The sequence below is a fragment of the Liolophura sinensis genome, chromosome 13 (genome assembly GCF_032854445.1).
Source record: "Liolophura sinensis isolate JHLJ2023 chromosome 13, CUHK_Ljap_v2, whole genome shotgun sequence".
Taxonomy (NCBI): domain Eukaryota; kingdom Metazoa; phylum Mollusca; class Polyplacophora; order Chitonida; family Chitonidae; genus Liolophura; species Liolophura sinensis.
The window spans coordinates 16446739-16467187 of record NC_088307.1 but is presented as its reverse complement, the minus strand read 5'-3'; the positions used below and the strand labels follow the sequence as shown (position 1 = coordinate 16467187).

Below are 20449 nucleotides of genomic sequence, written 5' to 3'. Positions count from 1 at the left end.
CAACAACAACAACAAAAAAGGCGGTACGTCAAAATCATCCGAGTATCAAACCGTGGAGTATGAAAACTAACGACGGCAGACTATTTCCCCTTGTCACAGGTAGGGGCCTAATATTCACCACAGACGCTAAAATTGATTAAACAGTGATAGCAGTATCTGTAGAGTGATGTTATGACAGGTGGTCGACTAAGACCTCGATTTTGTAAAATCTTTTGCAAGTTATAAAAAAAGTTGCATGTATAGAGTATCAGCTAATGCGTTTCAGAATATCAAAACACTTACTGTATTATTGTCCCACTTGACATTGATAGGCCCAGGTCCTCGATAGGTCGCAAGTATTTAACAGTTATCTCCCTTCGTGTAGCTCTTTATGTAAACAAATACGAAACCGCGTCACGTGCGTGAAGAAAAGGCGAGGGAAGACAAAAGTGGGATTTGTTTTATAAGCTGTGAAACCAGTGTAGGTCAAATGTTGCTGTTAAACTCAACTTAAAGTTGTTGGTTCAAATGGCCTGACATTGAATGGCCACGTGACTGTGGCTTAAAATATGCTAGGGTTATCGATTTTTTCCGTCAAGTACATGTATATTGTTACAGATAATCTGGGACTAGCATTTTAATCTGCGCTACTCCTTTCGAAATTCAGTCCCTTTTCGAGTTTTTTACGTTTCGTTGTTTTCATACACTCTGGAAGAATCGTTCATCGTCTGCGTGCGCCTGCTTTACTCTTGTGGTACACAGTGTAAGTATACTTTGGACTCGTTGCAAGTAGTGAGTTATGAACTTTTGTGCATGACTTATTGTGTACTTAAAATCACGGTGTAATCATACATGGCGACGCTAATATCGTTTTCGTAAATGTAATAAATGAGAACCGATCTTATGCTATCGTAGCAGACGGCCCGGCTAAATTAAATATCAAATATAGGATCTGTAGCAAAAACGAAAACTCGCGGACCGCCGTCTTTATCGATTGGAACATACTGCTTTAATAATAAAGAAAAGATAAAGTTTTTGGGACAAGGAACTTATTAATTTAATTTACGAACGGACATTTTTCGTGTTATATGGAGGTGACAATAACATGTGATCAGGAGATGAAGTCATTCCACATGCTTTAGAAAGTAATATGAAATAATAGCAAGTGAAGTGTCCAAATAACGAATTCTATTTCTATTTGCCATAGCAGCATCTTTATAACTGACGCTAGGCGATACATGATTCAATATTTCAGTTTTATTTAAACAATTTTTGATAAACAAGATTGATAAAGAAAAAATCTACAATTAGGCATATGTATACAGAAACAATGTTTACTAAACAACGATTGAATATAAGATGTGAGGGCAAAATTAAAACAAGTTCATTGTACAGGAATTTAATGAAATTAACAAGATTATAAGTTGTTACTTTAAAACTGCACATAAAGTGCAAATAGTCGAGCAATTATTTAGAAAAAAAAATCAACAAATGATACACAATATATGATAAAGTAGACTATAAAGGGTGGGTAACATTGTTTGTAATATTGATACAGTTGTATAACGTGTCCACCAAGACCATACTGATGAGCTGGATCTGGAAGAAAATAACCAGTGAATTCAATGGTAGAAACACAAGTCGGCATTCAGCATTTTCATTCAGTTGATACCTGGTGTTTGCTCACGTGTACACCTAATTTTTAATTATTTTGCTCACTTGTACACCTAATTTTTAATTATTTTGCTCACTTGTACACCTAAAGTTTAATTATTTGTATCCGATATCAGAAACAAAAAAGAAAAAATTCTAAGTTGACTTAGTACAACGTTAATTACAAAAAGTCCACTGAACTTCCTGACTTTTTTTCCCAAGAGAAAACGCATGCACGGTGTGATAAAAGATACCCCTGTAAGTGCGAGGTTGCATCTTCAGCCGTCTAGGACCCTGGAGCCTCCAGGGCCTAGGCAGGCCCTGGACCCTTGCATGTGATAGTCAATCTGCCATTAGCCCCCACCTATATGGCCTTGCTCAGTGAATAAAGTTCATTGTGTCATTGGAAGATAATTACATTGTTTTGTTCATGTAGCCTAGATAAAGAAATATACAGGATTTCTTCATAGTTGTTTGTTCTATTTACCTGATCACAGCCAGACGAGACAGTTCTCATCTCTGCCTCAGACAAATTCTAGATGACTTGGAAAACCACATTATCTGCTGTGGCTGCAGTGTTTCTCTGTGCTTTGGGAGAATTCACTGTGCAAAGTCAGAGCAACAAACAGCCCCACATCCTCTTTATAGTAGCTGATGACTATGGTTTCCATGACATTGGTTACCACAATTCCGAAATCAAAACTCCCAATCTGGACAAACTTGCTGGAGATGGGGTGAAGCTGGAGAATTACTATGTACAGCCGATTTGCACACCGACCCGCAGTCAGCTGTTCTCAGGCAAATACCAGGTAAGCTATAATTGTAATTCTGCTATTATAAAATTAGTAATGACCATATGACATCTTAAATGTACTATTGCTGGTGTGCCACCTCACACATACTCTTCATCCTTTTGTAACTGATAATCATGTTGGGTCTCACTGGGATTTGAACTCTGATCTCTCGGCTTAAGTCCAAAATCATGCAGGACTCTACCAACAGAGCAAAAGAAAAATTCCCACAAGTTACTGCTAGTATACTGTGAGAATACTGCACCCATGTGATATGTTTAATCAATTATCTCTTAGAACCAGGGCCTACTCTCACAATGAATCATCATGAATCAATTTTTAGTGACTTTTTTTGAAAATGATGTCGCCTTAATTGTGGCACTGTAACCTAGACGGTATCTTTTACAAAGCTTTTTGAAAGAGGCCCCAGAGAGGCAAGCAATAATTAAGTTGTATATATGCTGTGTACTAGCTGTACATAGTAATTTCATTCTCTGGCAGGGAATACTATGTGTGCTGGCTTTTCTTGTCTCTCTGAGAACTCTGCTGAGAACAGCCGTTGAGACATATATAATGGCATTGGGATTGCACAATTCCAATCACAATTTAATTGATGTATTCTTTATGTACATGTACATGAATTATTTCAGATCCACACCGGTCTGCAGCATGGCATCATCTGGAAGACACAGCCTAACGGCCTTCCTCTAGAGGACCCCACCCTGGCAGACAAGATGAAAGAAGCTGGGTACTCCACGCACATGGTGGGCAAGTGGCACATCGGCTTCTACAAGGAAGAGTATTTGCCTACACGCCGCGGTTTCGATTCCTATTTTGGTGAGGGTTTTAATTACTTCTGTTCGGTTGGGTGATTTTCTTCTGGCATGTCTTGAGCTAATCGACAAAGGTCACAGACGCCTTTGGTAATTTCTGTACAGCTGTAACATTATGCTGAAGACACCAGACAATTAAGACAACACACCCAGTGACATGACCCAACGACCCACTACAGTCCCTACTGTCCCTGTGAGTCAGAGTTGTCGACCTAGGAATTTTTATATAGTTTTTAACTGAATTTTTGTGAACATTTTACCCCCAACGTAGTGAGATAAAAAGTTCTAATATAACATGGAGCCCACAGATTTTGTGTATGCTTGGAAATGCATTCTCAGCAATTTTATTTATTTATTTGCTTGGTGTTTTATGCCATACTCAGGAATATTTCCCTTATACGACGACGGCCAGCATTATGGTGAGAGGAAACCGGGCAGTGCCCAGGGGAAACCCACTCAGTCATTTTAAGCTATTTCTGTGCGTCCTATAAAACTTATATTTCTGACAGGGAGTTTGTACTAAATCTGTAAACTTTTTTTATTTTGTATTAAAGTACCTGGACACGTTCTTATCAACAGCACACTTGTATATCTCTTGTAGGTAAGTCCAGTAGGTATGACTGGACTTAAAGAATATAATCCGTGAGTCGTTGCTTAATATGAGGTGGGCGCTCTACTAATCAACACCATGACAACTGAGCAATGTATCTCTGATCATGAACAGAACGCAGGACCGGGCTCAGGTTTGATCCTCTGCCTCTTTGTTGATGAGGTGGACACTAAGGGCCCATTCCACGAAAAGTCAAAGCCTATAAAACTTAGACAGCTAACTCAGTTATACGACTAGCGATTTTGTTAAGCTCATTTTACAAAAAGCTTTTTTATCTTAGATTTGGAAAGATAGCCCAAAATCTTCAGTCCCTTCTTAAGGTGGTTAGGTGGAATTTGAAAACAAATTTGGCTTTGAAAGTTACTATAGACTGTCTGTCTATTTGTGTTTGGTTTCCCCATGAAGGTTACTACAGCGGCAGTGAGGATTACTACAGCCACAATACCTGCTCCTACCTGTTGAAAGGCTTCTGTGGTTACGACTTAAGAGACGGCGATAAAGTTGATTATCAAGACAAGGGGAACTACTCTACACATGTCTTTGCTCAGCGGGCCATAGATGTGGTTAACTCCCATGATCCAAATAAGGTGAGACTTGTTTGGCCAATTTTTGGGGTATATCTATGTTGGCTCTACAACTTGGTTGTTATCATCAGGTGAGATGAATTAACCTTCTGTCTTTTAACTTTGGCATCCTCTCTTTTAACCTTGGCCTCCTCTCTTTAACCTTGGCCACCTCTCTTTTAACCTTCGCCATTCATTTAATGAGGGCAACCCTACATCTAGTGTTACACTTTTATTGGTATTTTATTCTATTGGGGTTTTTGTTATCTGTCTCGCAAACTCTGTTAGACACAGGCGTGGGTGTGGAGGAAATCATGCAAACTGTGTTAGACACGTGTGTGTGGAGGAAATCATGCACAGCACACTCGTATCTACAAGAAATAAATTAGATATCTACATTTATATCAGTGGCCACATGAAACATAGTATTTGTTTCCCAACATAAATCTCATCAAAACACAGGAAGAACTTGTTGTTTTGTTTTTAATTGTTTACAACCTGCGGATGATCGTGGGTTTCCCTCGGGCTGTGCCGGGTTTCCACCCACCATAATGCTGGCCGCCGTCGTATAAGTGAAATATTCTTGAGTACGGCGTAAAACACCAATCAAATAAATAAATAAATAAATAAATTTAATTGTTTAAATTTACAATCACAACAAACAGTTTACTCTACTAAACAACAAAACGATATGAGGCCTATGCACTATGCATTGCCAATTTACACAGCTATATGCATGGATGGGAAGTTTGTAGTTTTCCCATGCTACTATTCTAGCGGGTTTACTGTTCGGATGACAAAAGCTGTCATTTAGGCTCATGTGGACATTCGCGCAGTCAGATGTGCATTGAAAACCACCTGTCTTCTACCAGTGTAGTGTGCATATTTGTAGAAAATATGAGAAAGTTTGTCAGTAACTAGCCAAAGTTGAGTGGTTTACCTCAGGCACTCCTGTTTCCTATGCGCATAAAACACCGTCGGATATTAAGCTTAAAGAAAACAAATGTTCACTTGTTCAATACCTGACAAACATATTTGCATAATTTTCCTGTATTTTCAGCCACTGTTTCTGTACATAGCCTTCCAAGCTGTTCACGCTCCGTTAGAAGTGCCGGAGAAATATACACAGATGTACGATTTCATACAGGACAAAAACAGGAGGACCTATGCTGGTAAAATCAATCTGTCAATCATTTTATGTAACAATTCAAGTGCCTTTAGAGTTTAGATTTGATGATTTCCAGCCTGGTTTAAATCATGCTTCTCATAATCTGTCGGCCGGGGCCAGTGGTTTGAGTAGTTCACCCAGCAGTGACCAGGTCAGTTGAACTAGTTTCATCTTCACTGGTGTCCATCAGCGGTGAATTTCCGTCAATAAATTATTGGCACTGGCTGACCTCTCAAGTGATAGGAGCTGATAGGGCACTGCCACTTTGTCGACTCTACATGTATAAGAACCATATTAGTCAGATGTGGAAAAGATCAAAGCTCAGCACCAAGCATTCAAAATGACTGTTTTAATCCACAAGAAAATGGAAGAGTTTCATTTCCCGTAGTAGGGAAGCAGGAATCGGATTTTATGAATAGTAGACTAAGTGTAAGTCTGTGTTCAGATCTAGTTAGAGACAAGTCAGTATTGGGAGAGGCTGCCAGATGTGACCTTTGGAGATTGGGATCTCTTTGCAGGGTTGAATTTCAGTAAAATTTTTTTTCTTTGTCCTTGATTTGTAAATGGGGAAGTTAAGGCCAATTGCTGGTTGGCCCTCAGTCAGTAGACCATTTAGGGGGGATAATCATTTCTGGTGTCTAGACATAGTATTCCAGGGAGGCGGCAATACAAATTGTGACACTGTAACTGGTGTGCCACAAGGAAGAACTGTTGTGATGTGACAGCAATACTGTTAACATAGACAAGCAAATAAACAATTCATGCCTTCTGGAATATTTTTTTTTAATTTGCTGATTGTAGAAATATATTTGTAACATGTATGATGTACGCTAAGATGCATGTATAGAACTTAAAACTTTATTAATATACTCTACATTTCCTGAAGTGGTTTATCAGAAGCAGTTTTATTAAAATACATAACAAATGTAACTTAAGTCCAAGCTGGATCTAATCCAAAGCTAGATTAAATATTACACTTTTGTAATACTCATCATTTATGCATACTGACCTTGCTATTGTTTATGGCATCAAAGCAAGTCTTTTAGTCCCTTTAACTGTCAGACAGTCAAACTAACCAGGGCCATTCACTTTTATAGAAAAGCCAGAGGGCGAGATGTTATAGGGCAGTTGTGAATTCTGGTTTGTTATGTAATAATACATAAATGGTTTTACACCTGTCGTTATTTGTCAAGGTATGGTGACATGTATGGATGAAGCTGTGGGAAACATTACTAAGGCTTTCCAGGACAAGTTCATGTTTGAAAAACACTTTTATGGTTTTCACTACAGGTAGGTTGTATACTCTAACTTCTGTCTCAAAAGCTTGTCAAGAGAATAAAGTTTTAGCTGGTACAACGCAGTTCTGTATAAAGTCGGTCATTCTTTATGTCATGTACATGTACATGTGTGTGAGTCTTTAAGTCAAATTTTTAACGTCTTGTCTTGTAACCTTGACCTCCTGTATTTTAACATGGCCCATTAGCTTAACCTTTTATCTTGTAACCTTGACCTCCTGTATTTTAACATGGCCCATTTGCTTAACATCTTATCTTGTAACCTTGACCTGTATTTTAACATGGCCCATTCACTTGACATCTTATCTTGTAACCTTGACCTGTATTTTAACATGGCCCATTCGCTTAACAAATTTGCTGAATGAAGACGACATCAAATCCTGTTGAAGGGACGTCGCAGATGTTCTGAACTTACACTTAAGTCTTGTTGATGTTTCATACAGTTTTTATGCTCAAATACATGTGACTTGTACATACCGTAAAGGACCATAAAATTCGTTCATGACTAAGTTGTCCATTTTTCCTAATTCTGTGAGTTTTATTGATTTTAGAAAAAGTGTTTTGAGGTTTGCTTGGAACAAGGGGTGATATCCCGCTGGAAAATTGTCAATTTCATGACCAAAAATAATATTTTGTGACATTTATTTGCCTCTAAAAATGCACATTTGTGGACGAAATTTTAGGTCAGTTAGGGTATATATCATATTTGTAGTTTGAGGGGCCTGCATGGCTCAGTTAGTTAGCGCGCTAGTGCAGCGGAATGACCCAGGGAGCCTCTCACCAATGCGGTCGCTCTGAGTTTAAGTCAAGCTCATGCTGGCTTCCTCTCTGGCTGTACGTGGGAAGTTCTGTCAGAAACCTGTGGATGGTCGTGCGTTTCCCCCAGGCACTGCTCCGTTTCCTCCTACCATAATGGTGGCGGCTGTCGTATAAGTGAAATATTCTTCAGTGCGGCATAAAACACCAACCAAATAAATCAATAAATACTTGTAGTTTGCATATTTCAAATGTAAAACACTCATTCATATATCTGCATTTTTGTCTCAAAAAAAATTAAGGATGTATGCTATGAAATATTTTGTTGGTATTGTTAGAAATTACACATGCGGCCTATTAAATGTATTTAAGTATTTTGTAAACTTACTGTGTTACAAACTGTGAAGTTTAGCTTTCTTCAAGTGACACATTTTGCTTGATTCTGACTGATTCATCGACCTTTATATTGGGTCACTTAAGAACATTTTTGGTGAAGTCTTGTTAATTTGTTATCAGAGAAACTTAAGTGCTGGCATGAAAAATATGTTTACAGACAATGGCGGTCAAATTCTGGAAGGCGGGAACAATTGGCCACTCCGGGGCTGGAAGGGTTCACTTTGGGATGGAGGGATGAAAGGTGTTGGCTTTGTCCATGGCAACGGCCTGACCAAACCTGGCACAATTAACACGGGCCTAATGCATGTAACTGACTGGTATCCAACCCTGGTCAACCTTGCTAAAGGATCTCTCAATGGAACCAAACTGGACGGCCATGACCAGTGGGAAACAATAAGGCAAGGATACAAATCATACACCTGCAGTTGTAAACATGGACCCAAATAGCATGAAATGGAATATAGATGGACTTTTGATTGGTTTTCTTCACCTTATAGTTCACATTGAAGTGGAATATTCCTGCAAGCGGCATTAGGTATCAACCAGATTAAGAAATTAATAAATCGATGTAATGACAGTGAAGTTATACCTGAAACTTTAGAATTGGTTATTATGTTAATTTGCTCACTTGGCACACATCGGCCTAAGGAAATTGGCCAATGCTTGTCAGTCAGTTGTCAGCATACTGTGGTTTTGTGTGTAGTGTCTGGTGTATTTGGAGTGATATTCCTGTTACGCAGCACTACATAAATGTAGCCTATGTGGGAACATGGCAGAAGTAAGGGTGAAAGTCACATTAAGCCTTAAGCACACAATCAAAAACATAGATGGTAAAAAAATGGTAATCGCCTATAAAAAAAATGCAAGGTCTCATCCTTTCGACCTTTTGCTTCTGGTGCGTAATGCACACAGCGATTTATAGCAGGAGGGCAAAAGTACGAAAGTGTGAAGTTTGGTGGAACCTTGCCCTTTCATTGTTTCGTTGTTTTGCCATTTCGTATGTTTTGTATGAATGAAAACTCGAAAGAACAAAAGGGCGAAAGAAAGGCACGAAAGGGCAAGATGAAAGTACAAAAAGATGAGATGGCAAAACCTGGTTGTTTTGCTTTGCACTTTCGTACTTTTGTTTCGTCCTTTCGTAGTTTTGTACCTCTGCATTAATTTCTGGTCTAAATAATCAATAGGAACAACACAGCACACATGGCCGCTATCGGCTTCCATACACACTCTAGCCAGAATCTACGTAGTATGAAAAAATGGACTTTAAAGGCATTTTATGATAAAAATGTAAAACCTCGTTGCAGGTAATTTAAAGATCCACACCACATGAATTCTGGAAATAAATTGAAGTCTTTCTTTAATAAATCTAATTGTTTTATAACATAGTGTGAAGCCCTCACGTCACCACCCCCACTGCCTTCATCTTTGACAACGAGCTGTCCCATTGGTGTCCTTCTCCCGCCATGGTAGACACGTGGCCAGTAAAGGGAATGAATGATTTTGGCTTAACGCCACATCGGCAATATTTCAGCCATATCGTGGCGAGAACAAGGTGAAAAAGTGAGACGGTTAAGGTTTTCGATATGATAATATGAACACCAAAAGTAAAACAAAAAGTACAGACATGTTTAAAATCGTATAAAAGAAAAATAAGAGTTAAAACTCGAAAACCAGGGTTATAGTACATGTATAAATATATATGTATATAACTGTTTATCTATAGATATTTATGACAATTAAAATTTATATTTTATGATATATGATAAATCATATATAGAGGTGACCGTGTAGAACCTTTGCCGAACATGAGCAAAGTCCACACAGTCAACCAAGATATGTTTGATGCCGTATTGAGCAGCACAACCAACACACTCGGGAGCACTGCTCCCATCTAAGATGAAATTGTGTGTCAGATGAGAATGCCCAACACGAAACCTCGTTAAAACTACTTGGTCTCTGCGAGACATTTGACAAGTATAGGCATTGTAGTCAATGATAGGATGAATGGCATGCAGTTTATTATGGATCTGCAAGTCCCATTCACCCTGCCAAAGGCGACGAATATATTTAAGAATATTAGACTTCACGTCAGTATAAGGGATTTTAACCCGAGATACATGTTTATATAGGGCAGCTTTCGCTTCCCTGTCCACGACTGTGTGTCCATGGATACCAGTGTGACTTGGTATCCAACAGAATATAATATCTTTACCTCTTTTAATTAGTTTTGGGTGTTTGGCTATTATCTCAAGTATCAATGGATTTTTAAATTTATTATTCTGAATCGCCAAAAGGCAAGACAGCGAGTCGGTGAATATCACTGCCCTCTGGACATGCCCAGAGGAAACATATGATAAGGCCAGGAGTATAGCCCTGGCCTCTGCAGAAAAGATAGAAGATGAAGGTGGCAGACGAGGAGAAGTGACCCGCTGCTCTAAGACAGCCGCAGCCGCAACCCTATCCCCATCCTTTGACCCGTCAGTATATATAAATTTATAATCCATATAATGAGCCTTGATTTCAGCAAAACTTTGCTGAATTATAAGAGGATTTGTATTGGATTTATTATATTTACGTAGATCAAATATTAGTTTAGTTTGTGGACTCCGGAAAAGACACCGGAGCTATATACTCTAGCTTGATGTTAGCTCCCACAATATGGTCCCGTATGCGAAGACCGAACGAAGGGATCTTGTTAGGACATTAAATATATTTGTCTACATATAATGGGTTGAAAACACAGTCGTAGGCAGGGTTTGTTGGATGAACTTTAAGCTTATTAGCGTATTGAAGGCTAAGTTTTATACGTCGGTTATATAAAGAAGGCTCATTTGCCTCCACGTATAAACTTTCTACTGGTGAGGTTCTGAAAGCACCAAGGCTGAGCCTCAAACCTTGGTGATGAACAGGATCCAACATTTTAATGTACGACTTCCTAGCGGAACCGTAAATGATGGATCCATAGTCCAATTTAGACCTCACCAGAGAACGATATAAATTAAGTAAAACTGATCGGTCAGCACCCCAGTCGATGCTAGACACGACCTTAATTATATCGAGAGCCTTTGTACATTTAGCTTTAAGCATTTTAATATGAGGTATAAAAGATAGTGTACTATCAAATATTGTACCTAAAAATTTTGTTTCTCCAACAATTTTAACCTGTTCACCACAAAAATTAAGCTCAGGGTCAAGGTGAAGTTCCCGTTTATTACAAAAATGCATACCGACGGTTTTAGACGTTGAAAATCTAAAACCGTTTTCAGTTGCCCATTTCTCGATTGTATTGAGACAAAGCTGCAACTGACGTTCGATATTATTCATATTCCTAGCTCGGTAGCATATAAGGAAATCATCCACGTATAAAGAACCCTCTGTGCCTGATGTTAATGTTTTTGCTAGGCTATTTATTTTTATGCTAAACAGAGTTGGTGATAGAATGCTGCCCTGGGGTACACCCATTTCCTGCTCATAAGAGTCAGAAAGAGTGGACCCCACCCGTACCTTAAACTGACGATCTGATAAATATTCGGCTATAAATATAGGTAAGCGACCTTTAAGACCCATATCCGCGAGATCTTTTAAAATACCATATTTCCATGTGGTGTCGTAGGCCTTTTCAAGGTCGAAAAATATGGACACCACATGTTCGTTATTCATGAAGCCATTGCAAATAAAGGTTTCGAATCGAACAAGGTGATCTAAAGTAGATCGACCTTGACGAAAACCGCATTGAATATTAGAAAATAACTTGTTGGTTTCAAGAAACCAAACAAGTCTATCATTAATCATCCGTTCCATAGTCTTACAGACACAGCTGGTAAGAGCTATGGGACGGTAATTATTTGGATCAGTATGATCCTTACCCGGTTTGGGAACCGGGATAATACACGCCTCCCTCCATGATGGTGGAAAATTACCAGTTATCCAAATATTATTAAGCAAGTCCAGGAGAGTGTCTAGTGGCTCAGGTGGTAAATGATTCAGAAACTTATAATATACATTATCAGGACCACAAGCAGTATCGTGGGCCTTTTTTAATGCAGTTTTAAGTTCATCGATATTAAAAGGATGATTATAATCTTCTAAATTCTTAGAAGAAAAGGGCAATTTAATTTTCTCCTTCTGGTTTTTAATACGTTGGAATTCTTTAGTATAATTCTCAGAAGAAGATTTCTTTGAGATTGTTTCAGCTAGTTTATTAGCTATATCGGATGGAGAAGTTAATATATTATCTCCATCTTTTAAATGCTGAACTTTTGCTTTATTATTTTTGCCCTTAAGTTTCTGAACCATGTTCCAGGCCTTACGCATGGGTGTTTTTGACGTAATGCCCGAAACAAAGTTCCGCCAACAAGATCGTCTCTTGAACTTGAGTAATCGACGAGCCTTAGCTCTAAAAATACGAACCTGGTTTAAGTTATTATCAGTAGGACAATGATTAAATCTACGTTCAGCCTTTTTACGGTCCTTTATGGCTTTACGACAGTCATTGTCGTACCAGGGTTTACTTTTGGATTTTGGATATGTCGAGGTCTTAGGTATAGTTCTATCGCCAGCTCGTAATACAAGCTCGTTAAATTTTAACATAGGATCATCTGCTGCTTTGAGAGTGTCTGGGGTGATATCAGCCTCACAGAACATCTCAAATGCGATCCAATCTGCTTTATCGAATTTCCACCTAGCTACACGTTCTAAAGAATTAGAAGTGATATGTTCTAGGATTATAGGAAAATGGTCACTACCACAAAGATCGTCATGCACCTTCCAAGAAAAATCAAGGAGAAGTGATGGATCTGAGATAGTGAGATCGATAGCAGAATAAGCGCCATTACCTGGATGTAAATAGGTGTTAGAACCATCATTGAAATAACACAGTTCCTCTTTCGATAAAAAATCTTCCATTATCTTGCCCTTATTATTTATGTTAGGGGGTTATGGGAATTAAAATCTCCCATAAGTATAAAAGGTTTGGGTAATTGTTCTTTTGGATTATGTAACTGCAAAGCTGACAAAGAAATGTTCGGGGGAATATACACCGAACATAATGTGATTGTTTCGGACAATGAAACACGAACAGCCACAGCCTGCAGTTCTGTATCCAGAGCAACAGGGCTGTGAATAACATTGTTATTCACGAAGATGGAAGAGCTGCCTGCAGCTCGATCTTCTTCATTTGAATAAGTGCTGTATAAGGAATAATTTTTAAGGGCAACTGTATCTTTGTCAGATGTCTTCAGGTGAGTTTCCTGAAGACACAGGGCAATAGGATTAACTGATTGAACTAGCTGTGTTATTTCAATAAAATTTACCTTAAGACCTCGACAATTCCACTGTATAATTTTGTCTAAATAAGACATTATGGAGGGAGACGTATAGGAGATTTCTCTTTATGTTTGGACCGAGGACGACCCTTCCTTGGAGATCGGCTGGAAGATCTCCCTGTTGCGGGTGATGTATCCATCACATCCGCATCCGATGTTGTAGGACCAACGTCCTCCAACGATCCAAATCTATTAAAAGTTTGGACAGGGTCCCTGGTGGCCTTAGAGGGACGCTCTGTGGGACCGCTAGGTTCACTATTATCACTATTATATTTATTTTCAGATTTGGTTTTGGCAGATTTGTTTTTGAATTGGTCAATTTCAGGTTTATCAGTTTGTTGTTTATTATTGACTGGTTTTATTTGCTGTTGTGCAGTGGTCTGTGTTGAGCAGGAAATATGCGCAGGTTGAGCAGCAGGTTGTAAAGATGTGAAGCTAGGTTTGTCGTTTCCATTGGGCCATGTTAATGAAGTTTGAGTTCCAACAGATGTTGTAGTTCGCTTGACCACATTGGCAAACGAAGATTGCAGTGAAGTGTTAGAGACGGAGGCCAATTTGCGGGCCTCCTGATAAGAGATATTATTTTTAGTTTTTAGATTTATTATTTGCTTTTCTTTAATAAAAAACGGACAGTCCTTGGAGGAGGCCATGTGATCTCCACTGCAATTACAACACTTAACTGTGCTGCTGCAGTCGAAACCATCATGACCCTCACTGCCGCATCTAAAACAAACCATTTTATTTTTACATTGGCCCTTGCCGTGACCAAATTTTTGGCAAGTAAAGCAGCGTGTAGGGTTGGGAATGTATAAATCTACACTAACCCTATACGGGCCAATGTAGATATACGACGGAAGCGAGGTTGTGTTAAAGGTCAAAAGATATGTATTAAGTTTAATGATGTTGCCAGATTTCTTCATAGTGAAGCGTTTAACTCTGGCAACACCCTGTGATTTCAGTTCTGCGCATATTTCCTCTTCAGACAAGTCAATAATATCACCATCCCGGTCACGAATTATTCCCTGACAGCTGTTCAGGGAATTGTGCGGGGATGCGAAAACAGATGTATCAGCAATTTTATTTAATAATAATAAATTTTTTGATTGTTGCTTCCGGAAACATTCAATGAGAATATCTCCGGATCTTAACTTTTTAACGGTTTTTAATGTTCCAGCTGTGCCCTGGAGAGCCCTTTTCAATACAAAAGGGTGAATTTTTGAAGCCGGCTTTTGTTCACTCTTAGTCGAGAGAACAATAAAAGCCGGCCAGCTGTCCTGTCCATTATTAAGAGAGTCTGTAAAAACTTCTAACTTCCTCTTTTTGTCAGCACTTGATGAAGTCGGCTGAGAGGAAGATCTCAAGAGAGGGCCAGTAAAGGGAAACTTGCCTTCCAGTCGAACACACGTTTTACTCTCTTAGGTGTTTCTCTTTTATTGACATGTAAGGCAACGTTATGCAGTGATGAAATTGGTCTGTCTGCCATGTCATGGCCATGTACTTTACTCAAACTATGACAGGGCACATTCCTGGAATAACACAGTGCCCACGGATAATTTGCATGATCAGCCCGCTGAGAGCAGCTTTCGATCATTGGATTGCTCAGTGAAATCTAGAATATTCTTGCCCTTCGTCAGTATGTCTAGACGCACGCTTGTGAAAGGTACAATGACTTCCACCTAAACAAAGTGAACTATTGATAGCGGCGGGATTTTCCGAAAATGACATTGCCCTCAAAGCAGGGAATAGAGATGTTTGTGTTGACAAGCTGTGAATTGCTTAATTTTTACTTATATAACGAGAGCTTTGGCAAAATACCTTGGTCAGTTATAAACTTGTTCATTTGAAAATTGTTATAGACGATCTGTTTTAGTTTCTCGGTGTCCGATCTTGGTATCTTTGTACAGGTGATTTGGTATTTGATAGTCCTTCCGGTGATAACAACTTGACGATTATCACACGGGTACTACTGTTAACCGGTATATATGTAAAAAAAAAAAGCTGTTGTAATTTATCGGAAGTTTAGTCAAGCAATGCAGTCTCTTTGATCCATCTCCCTGATCAAGCTCACCGCAAACCGGTTGGTCCCGTGACCATTAAGTCATTTTGTTTGCTCGAATATAAACATAGATTATGGTAGTGCAGGTAGCTTTTTTAACCTCTGTGAATAGAGATTACACTGGTAAACTAAACATTAAAAAAATCAAGTACAAAATATCTGTTTTGTATCACTAACATTCAATATTTAGGAATGTGGTAAATAAAGGCCATCAAAGACTTCAATCATTCCACTGCATTTTATTCAATCCAGCAGAAAAACAAAACAAAAAAAAACAGAGTAAAAGAAATGAAAGTAGTTCTTTGTTGTATCGTTTTTTAATGATCCTTCCTATGATACCTTTATGGATATTTTCACTTTTAACAGGAAAGTTTTTATATAAAGAGACAAACACCTGGGAATGGAATTGGATCACAGCACTGGGCGCCTTATTATAAAATTTCATCTCTTCCACATTTACTGCCCAACAATGACTAGATAAAGAATCATAACTTTTTAATTACATAAATATGGATCATGACATTGTGTGAAAGAATACAAGCTTCTGCAGCATGAAACTGTATCAAATATCCATGAGCAATTTTATTGTTTGTCATTGACAGCCAAGGCAAGCCCAGTCAACGTCAGGAAATTCTTCACAATATAGATCCCCTCAGTAAAAAAGCTGGTCAGCCTCTCCGTAACGCCAGTTTTGACAACACAGTGAGAGCGGCTCTTCGTGTGGGCGACTGGAAGATTATCACAGGCGGCCCAGGTTTGTAATAGAACAAGGGGTAAAGTTAAGGTATATATCTTGGTGCACTAGACAGAAATTGGCATTTTGCTGATCTTTGCAGTTATTTTTATTAACTGAAACAACATATTGAAGGGGAATCTCTGAATTAAATGCCAAACTAGGTGTTCAAAATCATTTCACTTTGCCGACACCTCAACATCGATGCCAGAACCAACTGAGATTACTCAAGATTTACATGTAGCTGTGTTGTTATATCATATGTATAAATATACCTTCCTTCAGACAGCTTAATGACACTGGTTTTACCAGCTGACCATTTGAACCAGTGATCTTTGGGTTTCAAGTTCACGCTTCTACATTTAGACTAAAGGAAAAATCCCTGAAGATCAGAGATACATAACCGCTCTGTAACACGGCCGGCAATAAGCCACTTCAGCAACCCTGCTGGCAGCGCCAAGCGTAACGGAGATTAAGGGTTTACGGGATTAAGTTGTCCCTTGGTTTTGAGTTCATGCTTCTACCACTAAACTATAGGAAAATTCCCTGCAGCCTCTAAATACAACCTATATAGCATTATATACCACCTTGTCACATTAAATTAACAGTGAACACACTTGTCTGCCTAGGTTGGGATTCGAACCCACAACTTTATGGATTTAACTCCGTGTGTTGATTTCTTTAGGTAACAGCAGTTGGATTCCACCCCCACACATGGCAGAGAAAACCCAGATTTCATCAGAGGCGCCAACAAAAAATCTGTGGCTATTTAACATCGCTGTTGATCCAGAAGAGCGCGACGACCTTTCTGAGCAGTACCCGGATGTGGTTAGAAGGATGCTGGACAGACTGCAAGCCTATAATGTCACAGCCGTCCCTGTGCGTTACCCCAAACCAGACCCTAGGTCAAACCCCAAGCTCCATGGTGGGGTCTGGGGTCCCTGGGAGACCTAATGATACAGTTATCATTGAGGATATGTCCCACTTAGTAACAGCCAATCACATCAAAGCACCCTTTACAAATCCTTTTTGTTTTGTCGCTCCCTTTTAGATTACCTTCAAGCTGTAAACAAGATTTGTTTTTATGTGACATTTTCCTTGTAATCTGTGTCACGTATTGAGGCTTATGTTTGTTTTGTGCTTTACCACATTTACACATTTTTTACGGTACAGGCGTAACATTTGTTAGTTTGAGCGTCGGAGTTCAATAACAGAGAAAGCATTGTTAACGAAAATGTTCGGGGTAGTATCTTAGAAAATGCTTGTGTTCTTCTTTCCTCTTCTCAAAGAAATAACCAAGTGCTGCAGTGTTAGTTGTACAACCTTTAGAAAACACAGGTCTCAGCGTCATGTTCTTGTTCAGAGCCAGTATGGATTTACGAACAGCATTTTCATCGCTACAATTCTGACGTCTAGAAATGTTATAAGTTGGATATGATAGTTGTACAAATGTACTTTAAAACTTGTCCTTTTAAAGGAATATCGTATTGTAATAATCGTTTTGTACGTGTTACTTTGTAACACTCAGTGCATATTTTTTTAATATTCAATTTACAAGTATACATGTACTTATCTTGTTCAAAGACGGGCGCTGGGTCAGAGTGTGCTGAAAATTTCGAATGGCTTAAAGCCTTAATGTGTGATTGGTTAATTACCACACTGTCATAGCTTTAAAGGAAAATTCTCGAGGTAAAACAATAATATTTTTTTATAAATAGTTTGGAATTAAACCCTTTAACAGTTTAGCCACCTGGGCTGGCGCCTCGATTTTTGTATGTCATGTAACTGAACCAATCATTTTGTCCAATTAGAACAGTCGAAGGGTTTTGTCCCTGACATAGTTTAATGCAAATGTGACCGTCATGTACAACTATGTGGGAGCTCTATAGTAGACACAGGTTATATAGCTTTAGTGTTGATATTGCAAATGTCAGAGGGGCTCTCTGAGCCAATTTTTTGGAGGGGCAGAATGGTTTTGATGCAGTCTGAAATTGTTTTTATATGAATGCTGAATCTAGCAGTGTCATTTTACATTTGACGTTTTCTATGCAAGTTTTTATAAATTTTAGTAAATTGACATTTTACTCTAGTGGTATGCAGAGATTATGCATACATAACTTAAAATGGGTAGATATAATACAGAGGTGCAGTGGTGCATTACTTCATGTATTTTAAGGTATTTTTTTTTGTTGATATGTCGGTTGTTATCAGAGCTTTACCAATTATGTTTTGTAGTGTTCAAACTAATTGCTGTAATATAGATATAAAAAATGAATATTAACATGATATATTTTATATATATATATATATATATATATAAGAATTTGATAAGAATTTACATTCCTGAACTTACTGAGGTTGTGTGAGTAAAGTGGTCATTTGTTTTCAGGTCATTTGATAATTTGACACCACCTAAATTTAAATGGTTTCACAAGCTTCAGACCCTTATGTCGGCATCGTCACTTGATAAAGAAAGCTTGCGAAACCTTTTACATTTACGTGGTGATGCCTCATTTTTGTTATTATTGAAAATTATTATTGTTACCATAATATATTAATCAATATATAAATATTAATGCTCAACATGAAAACAGGATGCTCAATATTTTGTAATATACATTCCTGAACTTACTGAGTTTGTGTGAGTAAGTATATGGAGTTTTGTAAATTGTCTTCGTTAGTCTATCTTGCCTTTCACTTTTGGAATCAATTAGGGCTGATCCGAAGATTAGAAAAAGTTTGGGTTCCGTCGAGAATCTGTGAGTGCAAATGGCTATATGTGTGCTCTATGTGTGTCTGAATTCGATGAGCTGTGATGATAAACACTAGACTTGTAGAGTTTATTAGGGGGTTCACGCTGGTAGGCCTTCCTTCCGATTATTAGGCTTCCAAGCGAGACTATTGTTCTTGCTCAGAATATTTTTCTTCTCTGTCAACTGTTTTGTTTCGTTTTGCGAGAAAAACTAAGTGTGACAGCTGTTTACTTTCTACACATGTTCATTACTAAATCGCTTGGGCTACCTGCTTTAGTATAAAACTTAACCAACCTGTGACCCACTTTTCGGCCATATTGGAGTAGTATGGAAATCTAGAAAAAAATCTTCTCTAGAACCGCTGATCCGATTGCATTCAAAATTGATAAGCATGTACAAGACTACTGGAGGTGTCCGGATTGAAAATGTTATGCAAATCGGTTGAGAAATGTGGAAGCTCGCTATTGGTCGTTTAAGTCACGTGATGGCCTGTGGGTGAAAATTGGTCAGTAGACAGATCAACCACAGATATTCATTTTTTGCATCAAAATAGTCCAACACTTGTGATATACGGACCATATCAAGACTACACTAATTCAGTCTTTTCTAATTGCGTGATATTAAATCGGAAAACAATGACATGGGCTAGAGCATACAATTTTTAAAAAAATGAATAACGCAGACTGTGACAAAAACAATAGTTGTGTATCCCACTACGGTACCCTATATAGTGGATTTGCATCTGGCAACTTTTGCATTTTCGACTTCAGGAAATGTCAAAAACCCGAAAGTGCGAGGGAAAAACAAAACAAAAAACGAAGCGAACACCTCAAAGCCAACTTTGCACTTTTATGTTTTCCCTTGCCTATTCGGGCTTTTGCCTCGCATTTTCGGGTTTTCGACCTTCGCTCTTTCGTGTTTTTTGCGCTTTGCTCTTCTGCGGTTTCGCGTTTTCGACCGTTGATTTATAAGGTCGAAAGCAAGAAAACGCGAGCGACCGCAACCGGCTTCCATAAAAAGCAACACTTCATTTGGCTGCATTTCAGTCAAAAGTTTTGTTCTAAAAGCGTTGCAAATGAAGGGTATTCTGTTAAGCAAATTGTTTACAAAATGAAAAATATTCTTTGATGACACAGAACATATTTTAAATTACATTTCAAGACGACGCTGCAGAGCGTTTATCGACAGTTTGAAGGCCTTATTCGGCGCCCTTTGATGTGTCAGGTCGCACGGGGCACTGTGAAGGTAGGTTAGTGGGCAAAAAAAAAATAAACCGGTGTGCCCTTTCTACATGTTCATTCACAGCAAGATATTTTGATACATGCATGCAGATACCACCACCCCTTCACCCCTCTTCACCCATTTTCGACAACCTACCAACACCGAGACCTGTCAAGGGAATGAACCATTGAACTGTTGAGGGCCCTAGACAAGGCTTTATTACATCTACCGCCCAGGACTAGGCAAGGCTTTTGCCACTACGCGTGGTACGCCATAGAATGACGTATACAGTGACATGTACAATGACGTCATGCCACA

The 20449-nt window shown here is 38.7% G+C and overlaps 1 protein-coding gene across 1 annotated transcript; it reads left to right on the top strand.

The window, feature by feature from the left end:
- Positions 1-412: 412 nt before the first annotated feature.
- On the top strand, positions 413-18438 carry LOC135481090 (arylsulfatase B-like). Its single transcript, XM_064761022.1, is given in 10 exon segments — positions 413-742; positions 2130-2441; positions 3074-3260; positions 4272-4453; positions 5490-5601; positions 6791-6861; positions 6863-6887; positions 8202-8442; positions 16027-16178; positions 16843-18438. Coding segments are annotated over 9 exon segments (1509 nt in total). The 5' UTR covers positions 413-742; positions 2130-2171; the 3' UTR covers positions 17112-18438.
- Positions 18439-20449: the final 2011 nt, after the last annotated feature.